This window comes from Antedon mediterranea, chromosome 8 (genome assembly GCF_964355755.1).
Source record: "Antedon mediterranea chromosome 8, ecAntMedi1.1, whole genome shotgun sequence".
Taxonomy (NCBI): Eukaryota; Metazoa; Echinodermata; class Crinoidea; order Comatulida; family Antedonidae; genus Antedon; species Antedon mediterranea.
In genome coordinates, this window is record NC_092677.1 from 8,474,688 (window position 1) to 8,493,933 (window position 19,246).

The 19,246-nt window shown below is 35.5% G+C and overlaps 2 protein-coding genes across 2 annotated transcripts; both read right to left on the reverse strand.

Moving 5' to 3' along the window:
* Window positions 1–33: 33 nt before the first annotated feature.
* On the reverse strand, window positions 34–6,855 carry LOC140056999 (NFX1-type zinc finger-containing protein 1-like). The gene is made up of 3 exons (XM_072102532.1): window positions 6,785–6,855; window positions 6,448–6,518; window positions 34–5,968 (listed from the first exon to the last, which is right to left on the reverse strand). The coding sequence occupies exons 1-3, from the start codon at window positions 6,853–6,855 to the stop codon at window positions 39–41; spliced, it is 6,072 nt and encodes a 2,023-aa protein (XP_071958633.1). The 3' UTR covers window positions 34–38.
* A 3,007-nt stretch (window positions 6,856–9,862) lies between these two features.
* Window positions 9,863–19,029, reverse strand: LOC140056088 (NFX1-type zinc finger-containing protein 1-like). Its single transcript, XM_072101332.1, has 4 exons — window positions 18,952–19,029; window positions 16,840–16,962; window positions 16,427–16,524; window positions 9,863–16,100 (listed from the first exon to the last, which is right to left on the reverse strand). The coding sequence occupies exons 2-4, from the start codon at window positions 16,938–16,940 to the stop codon at window positions 11,137–11,139; spliced, it is 5,163 nt and encodes a 1,720-aa protein (XP_071957433.1). The 5' UTR covers window positions 16,941–16,962; window positions 18,952–19,029; the 3' UTR covers window positions 9,863–11,136.
* Between the last annotated feature and the right edge of the window lie 217 nt (window positions 19,030–19,246).

Genomic DNA, 19,246 nt, shown 5'->3' on the forward strand with positions numbered 1-19,246 from the left:
GAGCATGTTGACCAGCTTTCTTGACAGAAGCTTAAGCATCATGAAACAGTTTCTTTGACAAGTACTACTACTTCAGGTAATTGGTCGTCCTTTCCAAGTATATCCAATGCTTCTTGCATAACTTCAGACGTCACGCGTGATTTGCTGTGAAGAAGTATCGATAATAAAGATTCAGTCTTGTTTATGTCTGAAACTGTTTTACATCGAAACTTCATTAATCGAGCACACGTGTTTATCCGTTGAATTTCTGAAGACACGTAAAATACAAATTGTTCAGAAGCAATGTTTTCTGAATTCCAAATGCGTTGCTGAATGGTTTCTAGTTGTTGCAAGATGTCCGTTATGTAACTCGTACCGCTCTGTTGGTTTAAGTCATCACGAATCGTGATTACTTGTTTTAGCATCGTGGTCATGATATCAAATAGAAGTAGCCTTTCATATTTAATTCCATACCGGTATTTCATTTCTTTTAAAACATTGCCTTTTTCAATTTCGCTAAAACACGGTAAGCGAAAGTTTATCTTCCGTCTTATATTTTGTATTCGATCAAACGATCGTTCAATCGTTAACCTTTGCTTTATTTCAACTATTCTTTTGTTTATTGTTTTTAGGACATTTCCGTATCTCGGATTGAATCGAATGATTGTATGACACACTGGACATTGTTTCAATCTTATACCTTCATCCTTATCCATATATTCATCCATTGTAGAAACCTCAATTGCATGAGAACAATCATGCAACAATACATATCTTGGTCTCTTCTCTTTACCTGGAAGATATTTTGATGGATGAAAAGAAGCTGGATCACAAGTTAAGCATTTCTTTTTACAGGGCTCGCCACAAAGACCAAAGCATTTATGTTTGCATTTAAGGGTCTTTAGGCAGGGTTGGTTGCACCTTTTACGATTACAAAATTCATCACAGAATTGCGTACACTTAAAGTGAATGCATTCCCATTTACATCGTGCTCCACATGGTTCGCAAATATCGGAACAGGAACGTTGGCAACGTTTGTGCCAACAACCTGACTGACACATGTTTTTACAAGGCTGACAAGGAATCATTGAGCAGGATTGTTGACAATTGTGACCACAGATAAGTTTTTTATTACAACATTCCGTGCATGCCTCGTGTATCTGTTCATGCGTACAATCCTTACATTTTCCATGACATCGATGTTCACAAACTAACGTGGTTTTGCATTGTTCCTGACAACTGTCTATTGAACATTCTTCAGAACATTTCTTTCTGCATACATGGCCACATGGTAATTTTTTTGAACATCGCTTTATACAGTTTTGAGGTAAATCACGTTTGTAACAAAGTTGTGTATTTTCATGTCCACACGACAATGTGACTGACTGTTTAAATAGACATACTACTTCGCCGGTAGTTGCAATTTCTGACACATCTATAAAACATTGAACTTTCTTCATATGTCCACACATTAGTTTTTTGTCTACTTTCTCTGTACAGCGGTCTGTACATGGTTTACAACAAAGTTCTTTACATTTGTGTCCACATGACAGGAGTTTTGAACACTTTTTGGTGCAACCTTTTGTTTCTGAACAAATCCGTTTAATTGTGTGTCCACATGCTAGTGTTTCCAGAATATTTTCAAGACATGCAATCGTGTCTAGGTATTTCGATTCATAGCATTTTATCATTTGTTCATGTCCACATTTGCGAGTTTTAGTAACTTTCACTTTGCATGTGTTACCAAGTTCTTTAGGATCTACATAACAAGCTACTTCTTTTTCATGGGTACATTGTAGCATCTTTTTAACTAATTCAGTGCAGTTATAACTGGAGCACGTTTCATAACATTTCCGTTGGCACTGATGCTCACAGGTTAATGTTTTTTGACATGGCATTTTACAACTAAAGTGTTCATCGTGGTGATTATTGCTTCCATATATGTGATATTTTTTGCATAAATCACCACACTTATTTGCACATGAATGAACACATTCTGTTGGTCGTGAGCATGGCAATGGACAGGTTGGTGTAAAACAAGAAACGCTAACAGTATGTCCACATTCGAATTTCTTTTCTATAACCTCAATGCATTTTTTTATACAAACATCTCCACATAAATTTGTACACGTATGACCACACGCCAGCGTCTTTTCACACGGTAGCTGACATGATGTTATGTAGCATTTAACTTCAATATTGTGGGCACATGGAATAAACGATTTCGTAACAATTGTTAAACATCTTGATGTGCATCTTTCAAAGCATAAATTTTGGCATTCATGCCCACACGTCAACAACCTTTCACATGAGTTAGTACAATTTACGGGCTTTTCAAATTGACTACACTGTATCTTAACCTCATGTCGACATTCTAATGATTTAGTAACCATAACTTCACATGGCAAGCACGGTAGATAACACTTCCGCCGATAACACGTCCGATGACCCCGTGTGCATATTCTGACACATATCTCATTGCATTGATATTTCTTATGATTTGGATCACGAGGATGACACAACATTGGACACACATGCCCACAATCTAGGCGAGTTTCACACAGGAGCTTACATCCTCCCATCGGACATTGATTAAATTCTTCGGCCGTAGATACTTTGACTTTTGTTGTTGGATGGTTTTGGCAGTACAACTCAATGTGTCTTCCAATACAGTTTGATGATTGCATGTCATTGACTATTTTCATCCAGAGATCATTCTTTTCAGCTAGAAGTTTGAAGTTTCCAATACAGAACATACCCTTTTTGGCTCGTGATAAGGCTACACACATTCTGTTTGAAACTTTTAAAAACCCTATATTTCCAGCATCGTTACTTCTTACTAAAGACAGCAAAATTATTTCATTCTCCTCACCTTGATAGTTATCTACGGCACTTACGTACACACCATGCAGGCAAATATACTCCTTGTTTTTAAGCAGTCGTTTTAAATTAAGAACCTGACCTGTATACGTCGTCAAAATGGTGATACTAGAGGCATCATACCCCTGTTGGTAAAGATACTTAGCAAATGCTAAACAATATTCAGCTTCGTGAGCATTCGACTTACTTAATATATCTTCCACAGTCTCCTCTTGAATATCGTGGTTAATGAAGAACAGATTACGAGATACACCTTTAACGTTATCGAACTCTTTTACTGATTCGTCATCAAGGAGATGGCTGTAGAAGTGTTTTCTCATGATTTCTGATATCTGTGGTCGCATTCGGTGTTGTGATGACAACTTTTGACAAGGAACACCATTAGTAAGCATTCTTTCAAAAAGAGATGTATCAAGGTTGAATTTGGTTGCAAGTTTGTATACTGTAGGATTAGGCTTCAATTGCTGGTGGTCTCCAATTAGAATTAAATGCTCGCATTGTTTGGTTAGGCTAGTTACAATGTGTGCCTCTAATATTTCCGCAGCCTCTTCAACAACAACTATTCTTGGTCGTATTCCATTTAGTAACTCTTTATTCATAGCAGCACCAGTAGTTGTCATGCCAACCACCGCTGTTCCTCTAAGTACTTTACATTTAGATTCATAATCATCTTGTTTAATCATATTTACAACTTGATCATATGCTTGTTGTTGATCAAACAACACTTGTCGTAACTTGTTTTTGTATTTTGTTATCCAGTATCGGTACAAGCGCCATTTATCGTGTGCGGATAACATTCTAATGTTCACCCTGTTTGCTTCTTGTTCCGTCATTACATCGTCAGTAGCAGATAATTGTTTTCGAACTGTCGCTTGGTGCCTTTTCAAAGGTGCATCTTTACATTTTAATTGTGGGTCATATGCGAGCTTAGAAGCAAGTGCAGTAATAATCGCTTTCTTTTTTGATTCGTAGTCTTGTCTTGATCTAACGTCATCATATTCCCGTTGATCTAAAATCATGTCAAATTCAGTTTTGATATTAGCATTACTGTCTTGTTCTACTTCGTCGTCTTCTGTATAATCCTCCTCATCATACTTGCTAACGACGTCCTTGACTCCTTCATCATTGTCGTAAACAGAAAGAAGACCTAGCCATGTAGGCAAAGCTGAACGTCTTCCATCTACTCCATATTCTGCTCTGGAGTCTCTCAAACATTTCTGATGGCGAGAATTGATGATATTTTCCAAAGAAAATTCACTGATAATGTATTTGTCGCAGAGTTGAATTAGTTCTTCAGCCTCTACCATCCGAGTTGTTATTGAATCTGCAAGTTTATTAATGCTGTGATCCTCGTTTTTCCTCGTCTTTTTTTCCTTCTTCGCTAACTTTTTCAAATTGAATGGTTCAAGTTTTTCGCTTTTTGACCTTCCGCCAATTCTAACCAAGTTATCACAAAAACTGAGTATGCCTTCCAGAAATTGGTCTAGGGCATGGTTTGTATAACATATTACCATGATGATGCTATTAGCAGTGTCTTCGTCAGCCTGCTCATGAACCTTTGTGGTCCAACGATCACTATTAATGAGGAGAGTTTCAACGACCTTTAATCCAATGTAAGTTTTTCCAGTTCCTGGTGGCCCCTGAATGACTGCAAGTTCCTTGGTTAAGGCTGATTTTACAGCGCTAATCTGTGATTCATCAAGAGCTAGATGGTCCATTTCTGGCCAAGCATTTTCATCAAGAATGTCTATCATGTAGCTAGGATTATTATTCTGGGAGTACTCAAGTAAATTACCTACAGACATGCGTATACATTTACCCTTTACCTTAATAGCTTTAAAAAGTGGCCCTATGTCGTACATCATTCTGGGTGTATTACAAAGATATTTTGGTATTTTTATATTGTGTGAAGCCTGTATAATATACTTTTCCATAGGTAGATTATTGTCGTCATTGAACTGCTGGAGAACTTGCAATACAGGCCTATAACTCTCAAAAAATGCTGTGGATTCTACCATGGTATATAGACGTGAAATCTCCATATTTTCACTGTTATGGAATTTAATGTCAACACGACCATGTCGCAATAACGACTCTTCTCTATCACTAATGGTGCCAAAAAGAAGAGTTTGAAAATTGTCATGAGATAAGCAGACAAGGGACCCATAGATCAACCGTTTCGTGTTTTGCCATCTTACGTTTTTTAGATTACAGAGACTGAAGTGTACGCGATAGAGAACTCCTTCCTTCTTGTGGGAAAACACTGGATGTTCAACTTTTACATCGTAATACAAGCGAACATCTGTATTCCTTTTTCTTTGATTTCGTGGAAGTGGATTTGTAACATTGTCCAAATGTGTTTGAATTCCTTCACGCAATGGACATATAAAGTCCTCACGTAACAATCTGAATTGTACATCAAGGTAATGATATTGGTTTGCGTAGCTTCCTTTGATTTTATTTGGACGAAGGAATGGTAGCTCTTTGGCATGAAGATCTTCAGCCGTTGGCAATATTGGAATATCTCTATAGTCATCAGGTGGTGGCCCATCAAAAATCCCTTCTCTTATTGCAGATTCAAGTTGTCTCTTCTTTTTATCCGCTTCTTTTAATTCTGATATGCATTTGTATGCTTCTTTTTTAAAACGCGCTGCATTAATTAAAGCATCTTGGGACATCTTCCGTTTTTCAAACAATTCTTTACTTTTGACGTCAAGGAGAGTAGTAATCAGGGAAAAATCATTTATTTCTTTAATCCCAGGACTTATTCCCAGCAAAAACGTCCATACGAGATTAAGATGTCTTTCGGTGTTCTTTTGTATATCATTTTCTTTGTTAGCATCTATCGTATATCTATCTCCTAAATGAGTTACATATGGAATAAGTACTTTCTTAAGAAATGGACTCGATCGTAACATATCTACCAGTGTTTTCTTGGTGTTGGATAATTCACACTTAAATATTCTTTCGTACATTTGGAGTAGGATTTCAACAACATTATCACTCATTTTCTCATTCTTCAGCAGTTCGTTGAGGTTGTCAGACTTGTCTGATAAAAACTTCACTGGATCAGATTTCTGGAATATACTCTTTAGATCTCTAACATTCACTGCAAAAGTACATATTATTAATGTTACAAACGTGTACGGTAGGAAAATGCTAGGTAGGCCTATATTTAAAATGGAAATGAATTCATTCATTATCGGCGTATCTAGAATAACGAAAACAGGTAGATAAAAACTAATAACATAGGAATTAAGTAACAACGGTGTGGTTTGATCTCTACTGAATGTATGTGTGACCATTACTGCGTTTTGTCATCATTATCAGACAGTTGCCCTTTATTGTTGGGAATAACAAACTAATAATCCATCCACATATTAGAAAAGGCCATATTAAAACAAAATAAACATAATTGATTCGAAACAAATAATTCTTTAATATTTTTTTTCAAGAAGCCAAATGAAAACTACACGTCTATTGTATTTAGTTGGATGAATAACTTCCGAGTAAATTTAGGATTTTGGGTATTTTTAAAGTCGTTGTTCCAAACCTAAACTGAAACAATACAAATGTAGGCCTACTTACATGGTAAGACTTGACGTCTCTGGTCTACTGTGTCATTACGAAGATATGTAGAATGAAATGCACCACCACTTCTAAATAAAAGGTAAGATTACATTTCTAAAACATACTGTTGTCCTATAGAGTATGTTGTAATTAGTCATCCGTTCAAAAGTAGTCAATTGCTTAGTCTCATAATATCAATTCGTTACAACACATTAGTAATCAATTCGAACCATTGTTCAGAGAGTCGGAAGTAACCGTACTGTAAAATATAACTTTATTCAGGTACTGAACGACAGATTTAATCAAAGAAGGTACCGTTATACTACCCTGCGCAATTTTATCTTTCGGCACAGACCTACCTCTGTAGATTTCCCCTTCCTCTGCCTCTACCTCTTCCTCTATTCTGAGTTTGATATGGTCTTCCATGAGCTCTATGTGCTTCTCTTGCGTTTACGTTTCGATCTTGTCTTCCAAAAGGATATTGATAAAGCGGAAGTCTGTTCGTTTGCTGAGGAGCACGTCGTCTACCAAAATGAGGATCTGACCAACTATCAACATCTGCTGTCTCATCATATATTTTGTAACGTCGAGGCTCACTTGTTTCTTGGTATTCAGCCCTTCTTACAATCTGATGATGGTGATGCCCGAGATGTCGCCTGGGATCTTTAGGCCTTGCACCTCTCATTACAATTTATCTAAATGAAGTAAGTACCACATTAGTTGCATCTGTTTGGTTGTTTTTATTGACCTTGTTGAATGAGAGTGACCTAAAACAGCATATGACAATTATTGGTGTCCTCACATAAATTACATAATTATAAAAGTAAAAAAAAGTTATACAATTAATTTTCGGAGATTAGAGAAAAGTTATTGCCCTGAAAAAATCCTAATAATTTTACAATTTGAGTTACACATATCAAATTGTAAATTATTGTGTAATAAATATTAAACTGATTAATCTTTAGACTAATATTTAAAATTCCAGAAAAATAATAATTTATTCTACAGATGTTGCGTCATTAAAATCTTCATAAGTTTAGGCATTATTAATAATGAATTAAAATAAACAATGATATAAATTGGTAGTGATGTTGCGTTATGAAGTAAAACACATTTTCTTAAAGTCTCGAAATTGTATTGCCTGGTCAAATTTGGTAATCAACTTTCAAATATTTCAACTGCAACACAAAGCAATCAAATGGTAGCATGAGGTCGTCCGTAGTGCAAGTCACATGATATTCATCTCCACTTATTTTGAGGTATGTACAACAGTTACACATCAATAGGCCTATACACTGCATATGACAATTGGTTTATACATAAGGTAGAAGGTGGCTGTTAAAAAGCCAAAATAGGTTTGATGTGCCTGTTGGTTTTCTGAAAGGCTTGGCGTCGTTTATGTGTTGAAGACAATGTACATGGATATTTACGATAAATTGGGCAGTGGGGCCTGATTTTACCATTTAAAATGGAAGAAATCACTTGACTATTTTCCAAACGTACGGAGGCACGTCAAGGAAATGTATTAAAATACAAATAATGAATATAAATGTAGAAAATAATATATTTTACGGTATATATAATTTAAATAACTGTGTGTTGATAGTCACCTACTTTTGTAGACATAGTAGACCTACCGCATTTTTTTTACAGAGGCCTGTTTATTTCTTACCAATATAAGGTCGGGAAAGTATTACATGTACCTATTCCAAACCAATAATAATATGAAAATATTATGTAAGTATTGTGTATTACGAAGTTGTAATTAGTCAAATCAATCAAGGCAGTCAATTAAGGCCACAATGATATTCGAGCATTTTGATTTCGGAATAGATTTTTTTTTCCAAATTCCTTTTTATTAGGAATCATAATAATTTGTGTGGCATGATGTTATATCTGTTACTCTTATTTTCCGCTAACTGAAGATGACAAGCTTTGCTTTTTACAATGTTGAATAGACTGGGTGAATTTGCTGCGCTCATTTGCTGCGCTCGTGTAATAATTTTATCAAGTTAATCAATTACTATAGCAAACACTTTTACACATTTCCATGCCCGACACAACCAAGTATTACCCGATTCCCCACAATATTTTCCGAGTATCATAGGAATATTTGGTAATACAGCGTATCATATGTATCACATGCGGTGCCTGTATCATGTAAGTTTATGTTTAGGGTTAAGTTATGACATATGATACTAGGGGTACGTCATGTGAAACACATTTGATGTAATTCCAAATATCCTATAATAATGGAGAAATCTAGATCTAGTCATTCATGCACATTGGTGGACATCATACGGGGAATTTCCTCTTTTAACCTGTAGAAAGCAAACACACTACCTCAGCAATGCCATGGAATTAATAAGGTTAGGTTAGGTTGCACAACATCAGATATGCTGTTTGTTTTGTCTATGTTCTGTTTTAGAAAAACATAACTCGTTCACCTCAAACAACTCACCTACTACACACGACATTTATTTTGTAATAATATTTCATAGATATGTACTTCCTTGTTTCGGCCATTCTGCTGAATATGTGTAACTATAGACCGTGTTTGGTTCATGATATTCATGTTTAGGTGGTCTATGTATATTATTGTAGGTCTATCTACAGGCCATATTAATAAGCAATGAATATACTTACCATGTATGACGCTTCTAAAGCTCTTTTTGCGCTGTTTTGTGGTCTAATAGTAGACTAATATACTGTACTGGCACAACTTAAACGACAGCATCTGAGACACACGAAGATAGCATCGTCGGGAAATTCCAACATACAGAAATCATGTGACTTAGTACGTCATAATACGATTTTGCAAGACAAGCGAAGTAAAATTGATGCGTAACGACCAGGATAATATATAAATGTACTGTATATGAATGCCAAACGGCAGGCAAATCTCGACTGATCTCTTATAATATTCGCTATCCAGTAAAACTGTTCTATTTATAACCATTCGGATAGCTTGTTATCAACACAATGATACTAATGATCTTCCTGTTATTATTGATTATATTTGAAATAAAATCATTTAAAAGTAAAATTAGGCTACAATATGCGGAATAAGATTATTATTGAACAGTTGTTGAACTCTCAACTGTCATTGTGTTGATCAATCGAAAGTCATCATTTAACAATTATTGTTTATTTTACAACAACTGGTACGTAACCGTAACAATAGGCCTACGGTAACATAATCGATGAGAATATTACACACAGTATAAATGTTATCGTTGATGTCAGTACAAACATGTCGTCGAGTTTCTGCTGATCACTAATGTAATGCTCACATGGATAGACCTACACCCCGTCAACCAAACATTTGTGTTTACACACACACAATTTGAAGCTTCATTAGTTAAATTGAGTAACAACCGACTAATATAAGTTAATAACTATTAACAGACATAAAACAAGTAGAAGATCACCTCTATTATATTCTTTAATATCTCCAAACATAATAAATCAACATACAAAGTAACATCAGTAGACCTAATTTATATCCGTTGTAAACTACCATTAATTTTGTTATTTTAATCAGTATTATAATAATCTGAAGTAAAGTTAGATTTTTACAAATTATAAAATATCAAACGTGAAAAAAAACACCAAAAATCGTATCACAAAAAAATTGATGTAGTCTGTAAATGATGCATCAATCTAAAATATTTGTGTTTTTCTTTTAACAGCCATAGCCATTTTAAAAAATTGCAAGCTAGCTACATTTTATAATTCTACTACCAAATATCATTTTCTAGATAGTTTAACGTTTAAAAGTCTAATAAGTAATTCTGTTTGAGATATTTGATATGATACACTCAATACATCACAAGTGGAATCTAGTATCTTGGTAAACTTTAAGCTAGGTTAAAAGTGTTTTATTTTATCCATGACATTTGTATGTTTTTTTTTTCATTTTCGTAAAATCAGGTTACTTATAAGAATTTATTAGTAATAAAGGAAATAAAGGGTATAATAGAAAATACCCCTCCTCCAATGGACAATCTATGATGGAAGATTTGATTTATACGGTTTATGTACAACTAACATCATGATTACTACCACTAAGCAAATAGAAGAGAAACAGGATTTAAATAATCGTAAAATACTAAAGGATATCAATTTAAACACCCAACACAAAACGTAATCCTATAATTATTAAAACCATTACGCTCTTTACTCAATACTAACAAGAACAAATTCATTATGCCAGAAATTAATATTATGTATGATTAATTTAAATATCACTATTTATTTATTTTATTCCGAATCTGTATATAAACTGCAAAAAACAACAAATTCAGGATGACCCTAATAATCCTTACAGAGAAGAATTAATTTTCACTGAGGTCCTAATGAACTGAATACATATTGTAGACTAATTATCGATTGAATTATTGTATAGCATTGATATACTAACGTGCAGAAAACAATAAAATCGTTGTGTCTTATGACTGTTACTGATGTTCTTATTGATCATGACGTTGTTTGATTGGACTTGGTATATTATTATTTCCATCGAAGTCAGTATAGATGGATCTCATAGTTTTAGTATGAACACTTTTTTTCTGTAACTATCGTTCATCAGTTATTAAAAAATATTGTCAAATCTATAATTTTCTAAATTGGTTTGTTCGCGCCATCCATTTCACGGGCTAGTGTGTTATCATCTCGAAGGCGATGTTGTGCTCCTCCAATCTTGGATCAACATTCTGGGCACTTGCTTTCCATCGTGGCACCACCGCAGTCACCTATTGCATATATGTGTCCTTTTGGGCATATTCCGGGAATAATACAGCCGCATTTCTCTCGTATTTTCTTCAAGCAAAAATCTACGGTCTTTATATCATCTTCTTTTAGAGGCTTCACGCCAGCGACTCGTTTTTTAACCATTGATAAATAATCCACTAATCCATCTTTGCTAATTTTAGAAGTATGTAGTATGCTTTTAAGTACATATAATTCCATAAAGTATTTGATACGTTGAAGCTCTAGCGATATATCTTCAAAAAGTTGTTCATTAAACCGATTTCTTGGTTTAAGGATCCATTGTTTGCAGGTTTCAAGTTCTTTCTTTATCTTTGTCTCAATGTTCAAATATCCTGAATAAATTTTGCCATTACCTGCTTTTGAAATCTTTTCTAACTCCAAGAGAAACTGTACTTTGTTCTTCATATCAGTAACGTGATCCGGTGTCTTCAATGTTTTGAGTTCAGTACTAAGAAATCTACGCGACTCTGTGTCAAATACTCTTGAAATTTTAATTTCCAGCCTTCTTTTATCCAAATCTATTAGATGTTTATCTCCATTAATTTTTGCCTTTACACGTTCCATGTCCATTTGTAATTGTTTTATGATATTGCCATACCGCAGATTCCTTCTAATTGGTGTTTTACACACTGGACAAAGTTTTGGCTTGGCATGGTTTTGTTGTTCGTCTTTATCATCCATCCATGTATCTAGTGCTTCTGATTCTATAACGTGACCACAGTCTTCCAACTCAATAAATCTTGCATCAGGCTCATCTTCGTTACCAAACATTATAGTGGTTAACTCTGTTCTATCGCATATCCGACACTTCTTGGGACACGGCGCACCGCAAAGACCAACACATGCATGACCACATTTTATAAGCTTCTTACATGGTTCATTGCACCTATCTCGACAGCAGAGTTGCCCACATTGTCTTTTACAAGTTTGATGTTCGCATTGCCATTCACACGGCATTGTACAAGGTGTACACTCTTCTCCACATTTCATAGGACATTTGCTATGAACACATCGGTTTTCACATGGTTTACTACAGGGTGGACAATTTCGTGTGCATGGTTCAAGACATTCGTGTCCACAAACCAAAGTCCTGCCACATTTCGACCGACACTGTTGATGAAGACGACCATTTTTACAATCTCCACATTTTCCTTCACATGTATGGTCACATTTCAAAGAGAATCCACATGGGTGAAAACATTTTAACGGATCATCTACATAGCATTTGTATTTGCCCTTATGCCCACAAGGCCATAGTTTACTGACAATCTTTTGACACCTACTTGTACATGGCTGGCTGCATCTTTCATTACAGGCATGTCCACACTCTAATTTCTTTGGACAAGCTGACAAACAAGCGACTGTAGACACATCCTTGAAGCAGGGTACCTTCTGATTGTGCCCACAAGGTAAACATTTTGTCACTGAAACTTTGCATTCCTTCTCACACTCCTGAAAACATTTAAGTCTACAAGGATGTCCCATAGGGCATGTGGCTCTGACACAGGCCTCACGGCAAATAACTATTTTGTGTTCGGGGTCATATGGGTGGCAGGGCAGCTTACAGACGTGTCCGCATTTAAGTCTGCTAATACAAGGTACGTTGCAACCTCCTTCTGGGCATTTAGTGAAGTCACTTAACTCACGTATTTCTACGCTTGTGTTTGTGTGGTTTTGACAACACAGTCGAATAGTTGGTCCAAGCAATTTTTTTTGTCGAAGTTCTTTGACAATTTTGTTCCAGTTTTCATCTTGGGCAGCAAGAAGTTTCATATTTCCGATGCAAAACAATCCTTTCTTTGCTCTCGATAATGCTACACACATCCTAGTCTTTTCTTTAAGAAAGCCAATTGAAAGAAGAATTATCTCATTTTCTAAGCCTTGATAGCTATCAACGACGCAGACGCGAACGCCCTTGAAAATGTTTGACTTCATTATTTTCTTGAACTTAAAGAGTTGATCCGTGCAGGTTATAAGGATTGTAATCTCTGATGGTTCGTAGCCTTGTTGAATAAGGTACTTACAAAGATTTACCAAGAACTCAGCTTCAAAAATATTTGATTTACTAAGAGTTTCGTTGACTGCAGTTTCAAGCTGATTATGTTCAATAAAGAACATATTATTTGACACACCTTTAATATTACCATACTGAAGGACATTTGGGGCATCTAGAAGGCCAGTGTAAAAATAATTCTTCATAATTGATGATATTTCTGGTCTCATTCTATGTTGAATATTTAACCTCTGACAATCCATACCGTTCTTTACCATCCTTTCGAAAAGAGAGATCTCTAACTTGAACTCTTTGGCAAGATTATACACCGTTGGATTAGGTCTCAGTTGCTGGTGATCCCCAATTAATATAAGGTGTTCACAACCTTCAGTCAGACTTGACACTATATGAGCTTCTAGCACTTCTGCGGCCTCTTCTACAATGACGATCTTTGCCTGAATTCTTTGAAGCATATTTCTACATCGTGCCGCTCCAGTAGTGGTCATACCAATTACCTTAGCATCTCGCATCAAACGAAGATCCTCCTCTAATCCGATTTCTTGAAGTTGTTTTCCTAACGCATCATAATTGGCTTGATTTTGAAATAGCGTCTGACGTTCGTAGTTACAGTATTTCGATATCCAAAATCGGTATAGACGCCAACGATCATTCAGTTTGAGATTCCATATGTTACCAACTCTAGCAGCTTCAATATCTCTCATTTTGTCAGAACTAAGCAGTTGTTTTTTTAGGTATCGTGATCTCCTCTTTTTATTTCCTGCTAATTGAAAGCCATCTTCATCTGCAACCTGTTTCAGTGGGTCGTACGCAAGTTGACGTCTAACAGTTTTCTTTATTCTATCGATTTCCTTCACATTTACTTTTTCACCTGTTATGTCATCGTCGACATCAACGATTCTTTGTTCGGTTAACAAATCTGCCTCTTCCGCAATATCCATTTCTTCGTTTTCTTCTTCTGTGGGTTCTTCGTCCGGATCGTGTACAATGTTTTGAATGTCATCAACAACTATGTCAGAAGCTATATTATTCCCTGCCAATCTTAACCAAACCACCACTACATTGTCACTGTTTACTTCAAACTGCGTCAATGATTCGTAATGATCATCTGACATCCATGTTTCTAGGTAGATTTCACCGATAACACCAGTTGTTGTCACTTTTATTCTTTCCTCTGCTAGATTCATAACATCTCGTAATGCATGCATATCTCGAAGAATATCTCTTTTTCTATTAAGTATGGATATGGGTAATTCTTTTCGCTCTCTTGCTTTTTTTCGAAGCTGAGTTAGATTGAAGCTTTTCAAAGTTTCACTATTACTTCTTCCACCAACCCGTACTATATCCGTTGGTTGAAATGAGTGTATGCCTTCAAGAAATTGATCAAGCGCATGGTTTGTGAAGCAGACTACGAATATAGGGCTGTGTTTTACTCTAGCATGAGCAGCGTCAATCGTCCAACATTCACTGTTATAAAGCAATGCATGCACAATCTTTAACCCTATGTAGGTTTTACCAGTTCCAGGTGGACCTTGGATGACTGCAAACTCTTTCGTCAACGCTGTCCTAACAGCGTCAAATTGCGATTTATCGAGTTGAAGGGCCGTGGCTGTTGGCCAAGAATTATCAGCTATTCTTACAAGAAGTTTTGTAGTTCCGTCAACCAACGGTGATAGGTCATATGTCATAGTCCTGTTATGACGTAGATACGATGGGGCATCGACTTCGTGGCGGGCTTCAATTATGTAGCTTCTCATCGGCATGCTTGTTTCTGTAATTTCCTGCAAACTGTGTAGTACGTGTCGGTAAGCTTCGAAGAAGGAAGACGTTTCAACCATGGTATAATGCCGTTCGATTAAGCCAAAGTCAACGTCGTTTTCAAATTTGATATCTAAGAAACCATTTTCAAGATGCTTTACTTCTCTATTTGCCACAGTAGCGAAACAAACTGTCTGGAAATCGTCTGGAGACAGGCATACAAGTGACCCATAAATCAAGCACATTGTGGATTCCCATGAAACTCCCTTTAAGCGTGACACATTAAAGTGTACTCGGTATAAAATACAGTCATGTGAACACACTGGATACTCGATAGTTACGTCATTATACACCCAAAGGTCAGTTATTCTTCTATGTTTGTCGTCTTTGTGTTGTAGGTATTCTCTGATGCCTTCTCGAAGTGGTCTCACCAAGTCCTCTCGAAGTAATCGGAACTGGACATCTAGGTAATGATCCACGTTATCGTAACTACCGTCAAGTTTATTGCGTCGCAAATAAGGTCTTCGGTCTGCAGTTAGATCATTTAGTGTAGGAAATATTGATATTGCCCGGAAGTCGTCTGGTGGAGGGGTTTCTTCGTCCACATTGACCTTTTTTCTGCGTACACTCTTTACATTTTCTTCTTGAGTATTTTCAACAGCCTGAAAAAACTCATCCAACGCTTTGTAACGCTCTAAAAAACACTCACCGATTAATCCTTCTCCAACTAACTCATCAATAGTTATTTTTATCAGAATTAATGAAGCTTTAAGCTCATGTGTAGAGCTTGGACGTTTTTCAACCAGTGTCCAAATTACAGTAATGATATCCTGTATTTCTACTTCGTATTTCACCCTATCACTCCTTTCATTCTTTAGTGACATAATATGATGACTCATAACATATTTAATAAATGAAGATGTTTGAAGTGTACCTAAAAATAAATTCAACGAGGCTTTAGAAGTTGTACACTTGCACGCATTAACAATGGCGCGTAAAATTAAGACGCGTATATCTCTACGAATGTTATCCTTATTTAGAAGTTTCTGGAAGCCAAAACCGGTCTCTAGAACCTGCATAAGAATTTCTTCTTTTTCTTTACTCAGCAGTTCTTCTAGTCGTTTATAACCTATTAAAAAAAGTGTTGTTCAAGTATACATTTAATAATAGAGTCTTTTGAATTAATGCTTCTGCATTGGAGACGAACGAAACAAACAAACGAGAAATTTGTCTTTTTTGTTGATCCAATAGATCGAAAGTACTAAAAATTGTACTTGATCGTGTTGTATAAAACATATGAGCAATATAATCTATTATGTAATGTATACAGTTTCTACTTTCGTTTATATACATTTCTTTTGAGATTACAATTTAGTAGTAGGAATATAGGTAACTTTTTAAAAAAAATTCCAAAATGAATGTAGGCCTACGAATATAATTAATAGAAAAAAAAACCTGTTGGCCTTATTTCTCTCTTTGGTCGTGCGCCCCTTCCAAAACTATCATGGCCTGGATTGCCACCACCACCGTAACTGTCATGTTGACTCACGGATCTGCAATAATCAACACTTTTATTTTTCAATTGAAGCAAAATCTATTTTACTCATTCATTCATTCTTGATTTCAGATAAATACTCATAGAGAGATTCTTGGTCCTGAATTATTTAACATTGGAAGGTTTGGAATTGTAGAATGGCTATACGGTAGTAAATTAAACTATATTTTGGTTAGGTTAGTACGGTACTAAATAAATTTCTTCCCAATGTATTATTATTACTAAATTTATATCTTGTGCAATCATCATGCAAATAATAGTGCTTGTATCAACATCATAAATCAGAGGACTATCTTTAGAATTGTATAAGTACCTTTCTATTGATCTATGTGACGCACTTCTACCTTCACCTCCTCGACCACCACCGCGCTGACGTCGTCCACGGTATCTATGTTGTCGGGACTGATCAGCCATTGTATGCCCATTTACCACCAGACTACAACATCAAAATCATGTTTTTATATTTTATTTCAATTTAACTGAGCAGTGATAATTAGGACTTTTATAATTTAAAGCAAAATTAGGTAACACATTAATTCACAAAACACCTAGACGATTACTATATTCCAATAACAAATGATATAAAGTATACTAAATTTATAATGTGTGGGCAAACATCCCAAGAAGAAGGAAAAAAAACACTTTAAATTAAATAGTTAGGTATAGAGTGGAAGAATGCAAGGTCAGCCTAGGACCTCCATTTGAAGTAGATATTAGATTTACAAATCTGAGATTTTTTTCATTTGTCATCTTACTGATGACGTCATAAAGAAACACATTCATGTTAGTCACAAAACTCCGATAGTTTTCGATATCAACTTTTGATGTAGTATACTGTAGGCTAGTATGTATAAGCCTTTGTATTAGGGCCTATGTCTAAATATGCCCGTCAGCCTATTTAGCTATCTAAGTAGGCTTATTTATTAAATTGGTAGTGATGTTGCGTTATGAAGTAAAATCATGGTAAACACATTTTCTTATTAATGAATAATCAACTTTCAAATATTTCAACTGCAACACAAAGCAATCAAATAGTAGCATGAGGTCGTCCGAACTGTAAGTTATAGGATATTCTCCACTTATTTTGAGGTATGTACAACAGTTACAGATCAATAGACATATACACTGCATTGACAATTGGTCTATACAAAGGTAGCTGTTAAAAAGGCATAATAGGTTTGATATGCCTATGTTTGTTTTCTGAAAAGCTTGACGTCGTTTATATGTTTGGTTGATAGCAAGGTACTACGCACGTGAGGCATGCTGGAAATGAAGACAATGCACAGGGATATTTTTGATAAATGGGGCAGCGGGGCATGATTTTACCATTCAAAATGGTAGAAATCACTTGACTATTTCCCAAACGTCAAGGAAATGTATTAAAATACAAATAATGAAAATAAATGTAGAAAATAATATATTGTGCGGTTTAGGCCAACCTAATTTAAATAACTGTATAACATAGTACGGTATTTTTTTTTACAGAGGCCTGTTTATTTCTTACCAAATATAAGATCGGGAAAGTATTGCATATACATGGCCGCAGTCGCGTGCTCAAGATAGTGTTAACCGATCGACCGACCGACCGACATAGTGAGCTGTAGAGTCGCGTTGCACGCGACTAATATATAATATGAAAAATTATTTGGTACTACGAAGTTGTAATTAGTCAATCAAGACAATCAATCGCCACAATGATATTCGCGCATTTTGATTTCGGAATAAATAATTTGTTCCATCTTATTAGGAATCATAATAATTTGTGTGGCATGATTTTATATCTGTCCGCTAACTGAAGATGACAAGCTTGTGCTTTTTACAATGTTGAATAGACTGAATGAATTTTCTGCGCTCGTGTAATAATTTTATCAAGTTAATTGATTACTATAGCAAACCATTTTACACTTTTTCATGCCCGACACAACCAAGCATTACCCGATTCTCCACAATATTTTCCGAGTATCATTTGGTAATACAGCGTCTCATGTGTATCACATGCGGTGCCTGTATCATGTAAGGTTATATTTAGGATTAAGTGATGGCATATGATACTAGGGATACTTTCATGTGAAACACATTTGATGTAATTCCAAATATTCTATAATAATGGAGAAATCTAAATACAGTGCCTACCGAGAATTCATCATTATTCATACACATTGGTGGACATTATCTGGGGAATTTCCGCGTGGAATTAATAAAGTTAGGTTGCACAACATCAGATATGCTGTTTGTTTTGTCTATGTTCTGTTTTAAAAAAACATAACTCGTTCACCTCAAACAACTCACCTACTACACACGACATTCGTATAAGGTTCATAATAATATTTCATAGATACTGTATATACTTCCGTGTTCAGTTGATCTATGCATATTATTGTACGTCTATCCACAGGCCATATTAATAAGCAATGAATATACTTACCATGACGCTGCTAAAGCTCTTTTTGCGCTGTTTTGTGGTCTAATAGTAGAATAATATACTGTACTGGCACACCTTAAAGGAGGTTTCCGGGTTTAAAATGAATTGTAAAAAATGTAAAATATATTTGTTTGTCTCTTGAACGGTAAAAGTTTCAATTTATATAAGCGCCCAGTGAAGCAGAACGAAGGCTGTGAAATGAGGCCAGATTACAAGTGCAGCTACGGCGATATGACACTGTGTTACAGGAAATTCGTGAAATAGTCAATCTTCCGACGACTCGTTATCATTAATCATA

Excerpts from the sequence above, each read along its gene's own strand:
- LOC140056999 (XM_072102532.1), bottom strand. The coding sequence starts at position 6,855 with ATGGAAGACCATATCAAACTCAGAATAGAGGAAGAGGTAGAGGCAGAG. Across the intron at positions 6,519-6,784 it reads GGGGAAATCTACAGAGGTAG|AAGTGGTGGTGCATTTCATT; the intron begins GTCTGTGCCGAA and ends CCTTTTATTTAG. Across the intron at positions 5,969-6,447 it reads GAGACGTCAAGTCTTACCAT|TGAATGTTAGAGATCTAAAG; the intron begins GTAAGTAGGCCT and ends GTACTTTTGCAG.
- LOC140056088 (XM_072101332.1), bottom strand. The coding sequence starts at position 16,940 with ATGGCTGATCAGTCCCGACAACATAGATACCGTGGACGACGTCAGCGC. Across the intron at positions 16,525-16,839 it reads TCACATAGATCAATAGAAAG|ATCCGTGAGTCAACATGACA; the intron begins GTACTTATACAA and ends TGATTATTGCAG. Across the intron at positions 16,101-16,426 it reads GAGAGAAATAAGGCCAACAG|GTTATAAACGACTAGAAGAA; the intron begins GTTTTTTTTTCT and ends TTTTTTTAATAG.